Consider the following 9,602-nt stretch of genomic DNA (forward strand, 5'->3'; position numbering starts at 1 on the left):
ATCCAAGGAAGGATTTTTTTTTTTTTTTTTAATTTCTCCAGTGGTGAATTATTGTATTTCATCTCTAGAAAGTCATGCAACTGTTTTGGGACTGGGCTGACTTACATTCTTTCTAATAGAGCTATCTTATCTTGGTACATGAAGTAGAGTACTGGAGGAACAGATCCTCCATCTCTTCAGGCTTTCAAACCCATGGCAAGGAAATTGTCCTATAAATCAGATAAGCTATTATCTCTGTCTCCATGGAAAGCCACTTATGGCCATGTTAAAAGATACATTTTGTGTCTTTGTCACTGCACTCAGGGGTGATGAGATGTAGGAGAAAAATCACGAGATTAAACAGGACCTGGGGAGAGAATTTAAAACTAATATCCTGAGGATGAAAGGGATATAATTATGAACAACTCCTGACCTGGCTGGTTTTTAACTCTTGTTCCTCTGCATTCTTCAGCAACTCTCTTCAAGGAGGAAAGGAGTAGGAATGTATGAGTATAGCTTTTCCTAGGAAGCTGGAGCCCTGTCATTACCTGGGAATTGAAGTACCTCCTTCCATCTACTTTCAGAATCTGAAAAGGCCCATATTTTCCCCAATATTCTTTTCTTCTGGTCTAGACCATAGGTAATTTTTCTCCATGTTAATGGCAAAATACTTAAGTGTGCACTAAAAATACCTCTTGCCTAGAACTGGAAAACAGGGGAAAGCCCACTGTGTTGTCCCCAAAATCTGACCTTGGCTCATTGCTTTTGCAGCCTTTCTGGACTGCATTGGCCCATCCTGAGCTCTTTAAAATATTCAAAGCCTATGATACTGTGGGCTGGATCTTTGAATGTTTTACTATTCAAAGAACATGAGAAAGCAGCAGATTTTAAAGGAGATTTTCACTGTTTAGCCTGAGCCATAGGTGGAATGGCTGATGAAGACAGGAATTTAAGCCTGACTGGCTAGTACTTACTGTAATGTTCTCTATTAATCACAAGGATTTAAAAAACTTTGTATAATCCATGTCTAAAATTCTCTTAATTGCCACAAATCAGGTAGGACAGCCACAAAAGCTCTCTTTGATGTGGTGTCCTGCATGGCTTTTTTTCTTAATTTGAAAATGAGGTAAAGAAATCACTTAGCAGTAAAGTAGAAAAAGAAACTGAGATGGACAGAAGAAGTTTTCAGAAAACTAGTTGAGAAATGCAGACTCAGAAGCCCTGGTAAAAGGAGATACTGATATTCTTGTGGTAACCAAAATTGATAGATTGTTGTGGTGAGAAAAAAATGGCAATTGATTGTGAAACTGAGATTGTTTGGGAGGCGGGAAGCAACTTATCTTTTTATTATTTTTAGCTTTATTCTTGGGTAATTGAATTCCACCGAGGAGGTAGTACAGTAAAAAGTGTGTGTGGGGAAAGCAGATCCTCTTGGCTTGTGGCTGATGTTATGCCCTGTGGAGTCAACAAGAAAAATGGCTGCAAAACCCTGACTGAAAGCAGATAAGAGGAAAAATATGATAACCTAAAACAGGCCAGTGAGATAAGTCAAAATAAAGCCAGCCCAGTGCAGTCAGGGAGAACATGTGTGCCAAAGAGCATGAAAAGCTGCTTAATTGTATTCCATTAAACTTGTTCCTTTTCTGAGGGATGGAGAATAGGGGTAAAATTCACTTCAGTGTAAAGGTATCACAATGTTGTAAACGTGTGTACCAGTATGTGCCTTTTTACCTGCCAGATAATTTAACTGACTTAGTGCTTAGGGGATAGGTCAGTTGGACATAGCCCAGCTTCATAGGCTAATGCTGAGCCTGAGCTCCCAGATACTCCAATTTATTGTGCAAGATAAGGAAATTGTAGATCCAAAGGCTGGAAGTCATGCTTGCAGGAATAGCCACAAGTGTGCTGTGGTCAAAAGCAATGAGTACAACACCATCAGCACAATTTGTGTTTGGGTAATATTTTCAGGTAGGCTTTTTTTTTTAATAAAAAAGGGGGCAGGAAACTTGATGGTTTAAATCAAAGTTCAGCTTCTTTCACAGTTGTTTGGTTCCAGGAGGTGCTGGTTTCATCATGTATTGTGAAAGAGGAGTAAATTGTCAGTGCAGCAAAGCTACATGTGAACAGATAAGCAGTCAGACAAATTGTGACAGCTGGGGATAAATTGGATTCATTCATGGAAATGAATGAAATTTCTGTCTTGCTTACTGGAGATCTAGCTTTCTGCATTTGTTGAGTGATGTTGGTCTCTAAAGATACCTTTGATCACGCAGTTAATATACATGTTAAGTTTTGCAGCATACAGTGAATTAAAGGAACCCTTCCCTATGGTTATCATGTGTATATGGGAAGTGGACCATAGTCTCAGCCAAATAACATTCAGTGTAATTTTCCTGGCTCCCTAAATTTAGCTTGAAGAGCTATCAGTGGAGAAAAAAACAATTAGACTCCATGGCAGAGAAAACACTAATTTCCTTTGGCTGACAACTCCTACAAGGGGCTTTTTGGCCAAGCAAAAGAACAGCTGTGAAAAAGCAGAAGCCTTTTTGCTGCTATGAAAGCATCAGGCCAGCCCTCAGCTCTGCCTGCTAAACCATCTCCTGGGAGTGGAGGTGGATGTTGGACACGGCTGGCAGAGCAAGGAGGCCCCACCAGGGAGCCAGGGGCAGGAGACCTATGTGGAGGGATGGCAAATAACAAAGCAAATGCAATTATTGGCCTTTTGTGCCTTGACTCCACCTAAACAGGCACAGCACAAAGGTTCCACTGTCCAGATTAAAATTCCTGAACTTGTAGGGTTTAATTAATGATGGCTTCTCTGCAAGTAAACTCATAGGCCTGAGCATTTGTTCTGCTTGTGTGTGACAAATGTTGTTTAAAGAGCTACAGTACAAAGATACATTGTAGGCCTGGAAAGGGCATTCATTTCTCTTTTGCTTCTCTGGTACAATGCCAAAGAAGTGTATTTTGTCTGCAACTTGTCCTCTACCTGCACCTGTCTTGTTCTTGCTAATTGCTTGTATGACTCCAGTCAAGATCTGGAAAAAGCCATTGAGAGAGGAAGATTTTGTTCCTGAAATGTTGAAGATAAGGGTATTGCATGACCTATGGAATGAGGTACCTTATTAATCACAGAGATCTCCAGAATAAAGTAGACAGTAGTGGGAATTTGCCTAAATTCTGTTAAATGTAAAATTTTTTTGTGGCACTGTCTGAAATTTTGTAGTGCTGAGTATTATGATTTTGATCCTGACACGTGCATTTGACCTATTTTATAATGAGAGAGATGTGAAGAGGGTCCTTGGAAGACAGGATTGAAGTTGGTTGCATAATGGACGTGTCAGGAATATCTTTTCTTGCTTAGTGGGTGTGTGTGTTTGGACATTTTTATGCAGTATAAGAGACTTTGTACCATAAAAAAAGATCATTTTCAGTTCTGAAACACATTTTAAAAGCTATGGCCTTATGAGCTCTGTGGTGCTTAATGCAAGTAACACACTGCTGTAAGATGTGACCTACCATTTAGAGCTCTGCTCCAAACCCAAGTTGCTCAGCAGAATCTGCTTACTTGTGCATCCCTTTTTCAATACCTATAAAGTGTTACTTTTATGCTTGTTTCCAGCAGAGCAAGAAGGATCAGATTTTAGGTATGCAGGTGGACACAGATGCCTTAGCATCTTTAAAAATTGCCTTAGCAATTTTGAAAATTCGATTTTTTTTTTTTCCTCCTGACTAATTTCTTGTTTGTTTTAACTTAATGATGTTGACCTGGTTACTTTTGCTGTGTGAGTAGGTTTGGTGTTGCCTGGGCATTGAAGGTTGCAATAAGATTTTCCTGGATAAATTCATCTTTATGTAATGCTGTGCAAGCTTCTTTGACATTACCCAGAACTATCTGGTTCAAAAATCTTGGCAGGTTTCTCTCAATTTTACTTGTCTGGAAGAAATGCTTGCAATCATTAGAAATTATCTAAATAATTTTATTAATATCAAAATTATTGAAGTGGGTGGGAGGGGCTTTTCAGAAAAAGAAACATTTAATAAGGGGAAGGAGGGACTGTCTCTGAGCAAGTCCTAAGATTCTTTTGCTGTGCTGAGCTTGTCTTGGCTGAATTTCTTTGTGGCTAGATTTCTTCCAATTGTTCTTCTTTTTTTGCACATAAAAGTTAAAGAATGATAAAATTATTTAGATAAAATACTTTTGGGATGTTAGATTCAACATCTGCATTAAACAGCACTGATTCCAAATACTTCTGATATTTCTACTAGTCTTAAAATATTCTCTAATTTGTAACGTGGGGTAATTTCTTTTAAATGGATATTTGTTTTTCTTGTCTGGAATTGGTGTTTTTGAAGGAGTTTCTACAGATCTTTCAGTGAAGCTGAGCTGCTTTTATTCCCAAATGTTTTTAGACTTGACAGGATATAGTTTTGTACTCTTAACTACAAAAGACCATAGCAAAGTCCCCATTCCAGTTTATAAACAGCAATATACTGTCACTGTCCTTCCCTGGACTGGGCCCTCAGTGAAGTACTTTTTCTGTATAGATTTAATTTAAATTGTATCTCCATTATAAAACAGCTCCCCTTGAAAATTTGATTTTGATATTAGAATAGTGAAAAGATAATTTAGCTCTTTCCAAGCAGCACTGTATTTTACTTACTTAATTTAGGGTTTTTTTAAGCATGTGGAGAGATCCCAAAGCACAAGAATGATAAGTTTAGGCAAATGGATATTAAGCTACTTGGGTTGCAACAGAGCAAGAAGACAGGGATTGTTTTTTCTTCTTTTTTTTTTCCAGATTGTTGGAGACTGTGATACAAACAAGTCCTTAGAAACAGAAAAGATGGACATGTACCAGGTCTGAGCCTTCAGACACAATCTCATCCTTCTTCAAGTGCAAGAGCTTTGTTTTACAAAGCACCTCAGAAATGAGGCTGAGAGCCTTTGAGGAGTTGGTTCAAAACTGCTTTTGGGACCCTGTCTCGCCTCCTGCAGCCTGTGCAGGTCAGGATGGCTTTATTGCCTTTGGTGCAGTCTATTTCTAGTTCTAAAGAAGAGTAGCTGAATTTTCATTTGGTTCTAGACAGCAATAAGTTTGCTGACTCTGATTTATTTAAGCGCATCTGATAAAATGCTTTAAAATCAAGAAGGAAAAGCAACTTGTATTAAAAGCAGCAGCTGTGGGATTTCCCTATGGTATTGATGTATTATGGGTTTATAATGCTGTTCAAGCAAATGGCAAGGTGCTGGGGAATGCTGAAAACTTCACACACAAGGAATTTGTAATATTTTCCAGGCTGACTTTTAGTATTTTTAGCTGTAAGGAAGGTAATATATCCTACATCTAAAAATTATCTGAATTGTTTTATGATTTTAAAGGAATGAATGGTTTTGGTTTTTTTTTTTAAGTTTGACAAACCTGTACCTAGAAGTGTGTGGGTTTCTGTTTGTCATTTCTGATTATCCTGCCCAGAGTTTTGTACTTGGGCAGCAGAAACAGTGCTGTGTGAGTAAAATCAGGCTGGAAAGAGTGGGAACAAAAGTGGGCATAAAAACTTTGAGCCACAACCAGCAAATAGATCAAAAGGATAAACCTTCTGAGCAGAACATTCAGAAAGTAGGACAGGTACACATAAATGATGTAGGAGTAGAAGAAACAATCCACTAAGTTCAGCTGTCTCCACCTGAATTGCAATAGGAAGTCAGTCCTATAGAAATTACCTGTGCAGTAGAGGTAGTTTAGCCAGAAGCAATACCTGTCTAATACTAGTTTAGTCCACTTATGTTTTGTGTCCATCTCTCTGACTGTTTAAAGTGCTTTTAAGTTAAATTTTGACCTGCTTTTTTTATCCGTGTCCCAAAACTACTGAAATGTTTAACCTTACTTGAATAATCATTTAATTGACTAGGAAGGTAATTACTGTAAATGGCATCTCAGTTGTCATACTGCTCTTAGAGAGAGATTATTTCACCCTTAAACATATTGAGTATTACTAAGATTAGTTCTGCTGATGTCATGAGATCCAACTGTGACGTGAGTTCATCACATGAATGAAAGTGGAAGGCTGAGCCCTTTGATCCAGTTAGGCAATACCTTGGAATGATCTGGAAACTAATGGAAATTGAAGTCTCAAAGGTATATTTTAAATCCAGTATGAAAGATATTCCTTTCACGTGGAAAGGTCAGAGCTAAGGGCTTGTACTCCAGCTTTCCCTGTGCTGAGGGTTGAGTCATAAATAATTGTATTCAAAATCTGGACCACCTAAATGCAGCTCCAGTCCTTCCAGTAGTGCTTGGCAATGTGCAGCACCTATGCAGAGGCACATGTGAGCATATTTGCTTTGATGGATGTTGTACTGTCAATAGAGAGGAATGAATTTCAGCTTGCTTTCAAATGCTTAAATTTCATAAGAACTCATCATTTTCCAGTGCTTTAAGTTCCCTTTTCATTGCCATTCTTATAATTTACTAGTTTTCTTTAAACCAGCCTTAATTTTCATGTGACTTTAAGTGTTAAGTATTATTTGAAATAGAAGAAACAAGAATTTTAGGTCACCTATAGTATTGCATTTATCATAGAACTACACTTGTATATTTAAACGAGCTTAAATTAGTTTTCTATTTCTGTCACATACATCTGCAATTTGTAGATGAGAGAAAATTAAGCACAGACTAGAGATGGTATCTATCTATAGTTAACAAGAGCTTTACTTACCCATAAAAGCTGTATCTCTCCAGAATGGGGACAATAAAGAACAGCTGATCTGTGCTGTGAGTCTGTGTCCTTTACAGCTACCACGCTGTGAGTAAGGGGGAATATTTTATAGCTTTCAAGCTGATGAGCAGCCCACAGCATGCTCACTCTTTCCTCCTCCTGCCTTTTTCTGTGACCCTGCTCTTCAAATGCATCTAATACTCCATAATTACTTAATCCTCCGCCACTACTTTTGTTTCCAGTTCTTAGATGTCATTAACAGAAATGGAAACATGGTAATTATCACACTGGGAGAGATACTTTCAGATCTCCAAAACAGTTTTTAGTGAATTTCCTTTTGCCGTCATTCAGAAGAGTGATTATTGAATCTAATAAGGGACAGAGCTCCAAGAGAAACTAGATTAGGATTGGCATCTACTTGCAGACAGATTTAAGAGTGTTCCTAAAAGCTGATTCTAAAGTCTAGCCAAATTTTATCCATACCTGGGCCTCACCTGGGAGGTGCTAAGTGCTTGAGAAATGGTCTAAGCCCTTTACACTCATCTTTCAAGTCTGTGGCTAAAATATAAAAGAGGATTTTTTTTTCCTGTAAAGGAATCTTTAGAGTCTGAAGGTACCATCTCTGGTTTACTGTTTTTGATCAAGTAGAATGCTTTTAGAAATGTTCTCAATTATTACTTTATAATGGTTATTAAAAAAACATGGCTTTTCCAAAAAAATGGTTATCAAAAAATTGCTGGGTTTGAAGCAATATTTTGAACATAATGGTTTGAATAATAATAGAGTTGTTTTTTTTCTTCCTGTTGCCTTTCCAATCCCACTTTAGGGGAGTTGAGTCTCTAATAAATAAGAGCCAGTTATAGGACAGCTTACGAAGCATGTGCTGTGTTCTATTTGGGATGCATTACAACCCCCTAGTGTTGCTGCAGCCTGAGCTGGAGGAAATGCTGTCTGCCAGCTAATACTATTTAAAGATTGTTCCAGTAAGCAGATTGAGCTTCCCAGTGTGGTGCTGCTTGGTGGGGGCTGTGTGGTGCAGTCTGTGGTTGTAACACTGGCTCCAAGTCTGTAGTGACCTAAAACTTCACTGCACCATGGAATTATAATCACTGTGGTGATTATAACGCTGGAGGGAGTTTCATTTGCTGACTCTTAAAAAGCAATCTGATAATGAGTTTGGAGCCTGAGGATCCTGTGAAGGACGTGGAGATGTTTTACTGATGCTCGGAGCCTGAGGATCCTGTGAAGGAGGTGGAGATGTTTTACTGATGCTCTTGCTGGATAATTAAAACGCCAGTCCCTTTGGCTGGCCTTACGGAGAGGGAGGATGAGTTGAATTCTTTCTGGCATAATTTGTTTTTTCCAATTGAAACGACTTGTCCTGCAAAGATGCAGGAAAATAAAAGTCCTAAGGTAAAGATTGTTACCTTACATCCTGTAATGGGGAAAATTCTTGTGTGTATTGCATTATGTTTGCATGGTCACATCCAGGAAAAAAATGCTCTTTACAGGTGATGGAGAAGTAGAGCATGTATGCTTCACTGTTTAAAAGGGACCAAGATCAGTCATGGATGAAGCTGCATGTCACAAAATGATGAGACCCTCCTGCTGGTTCAGAGATTGACAAGATGAGCTGGTTCTTGTTGGCTTTTGGGTATCAAAGGTACCACTGTTTATTGAGGTCAGAGTGCAGGCTGAGGCTTAGGCAGGAGTGCCACATGCTGCCAGCATGGCCAGAGGTTGGGATATTTCTGAAATGCAAGCAAGGAGGGTAAATGTTAATGTTTTATTGGCAGAGCTGATAAAGTGTGAAGCCCCAAAACAGACAAGAACCAGAGAGGATGAGTAGGTGGTGTTACTGCAGCATTAGGCATGCCAGACACATTCATCCTCCATAGAGGCCAGTTCCAGTGTGTTCTGAAGTCAATAGGAATTTTTTCAAAGAAGCTGGATATGCAGAAAGTGGTAATCATGAAAAAAAAAATTAACAGTTTTCCTAGGTAAAAGACTGAAGACAACAAAGGAAACAAAATGAGGTATATAGTAAATGGGTGAAGACAAGTAAGAAATTACATCAGATAAACACATCTTCAGTGTCGTTCATCATCTTGCTGCAGTGAATACTAATGGGGGAACAGAGGTTCATAACACTGCACAAAGCACTGACAAGCAGCCAGGTATGGAAATCCTGTGCCAAATGAACTGTGATTTTATATGCAAACTAATCTGTTTCAAAGATTGACAAAATAAGATGGTTTGGGAATCCAAATTTATAGAACAGCACTGTCAAGCTAAAATGCTCTTTCTGTTTGCATATAATCCTGGAAATCTGTTGTAAGAGACACTGCACAAGGTTCTTACCATCATCAGGTACTGACTGAGCTGGGTGCTGTACAAATGCACAGGGAGCAATTTTTGCACTGGAAAAGTTTACACTAAACTGGAAAATCAAAAGATATCTCATCAGTAACTTAGTAGAGGGTCAGTGGCAGAGGCAGTGAGAGGAACTTGCAGTGTCCCTGCTCCTCAGGTGAGAAAGAAGCTCAGTTCTGGTGAAGCATTAACTGGTCAGCACTGCTGAGAGGGACAATGTGCTCAGGTCTCAGGCAGGCCCTGTGCCTCTACAGCTTCTGAGGTAAAGCTGGACTCCACTTGGGGGTCCTGAGTTGTATTTATGCCTCCTCTTGGAGGCACATGCCAGGACTGATAGGCAAGCAGAAATTATTTTCTCTGCAGATACCAATGAAAAACCTTCCTTTCCACAAAAGAAATTATCTAGAATAAATGGATGAGTCTTTCTTCCTTTCTTAGTTGATGGATTGCTTTAAGTTAATCTAATATTCTGCTGTGTGATGTATCTCTCATCTGCAGTTTAATTTTCTGCTTTAATTTTTTACAAGGTG

The 9,602-nt window shown here is 38.8% G+C and overlaps 1 protein-coding gene across 1 annotated transcript in view; it reads right to left on the bottom strand.

The window, feature by feature from the left end:
* Positions 1 to 6,840, bottom strand: part of LOC136559434 (rap1 GTPase-GDP dissociation stimulator 1-like) — a 31,326-nt gene extending 24,486 nt beyond the window's left edge. The window contains 2 exon segments of the mRNA XM_066554644.1: positions 6,700 to 6,751; positions 6,754 to 6,840. Coding sequence (XP_066410741.1) covers positions 6,700 to 6,751; positions 6,754 to 6,840 — 139 coding nt within the window.
* Positions 6,841 to 9,602: the final 2,762 nt, after the last annotated feature.

This window comes from Molothrus aeneus, chromosome 8 (assembly GCF_037042795.1).
Source record: "Molothrus aeneus isolate 106 chromosome 8, BPBGC_Maene_1.0, whole genome shotgun sequence".
Classification (NCBI taxonomy): domain Eukaryota; kingdom Metazoa; phylum Chordata; class Aves; order Passeriformes; family Icteridae; genus Molothrus; species Molothrus aeneus.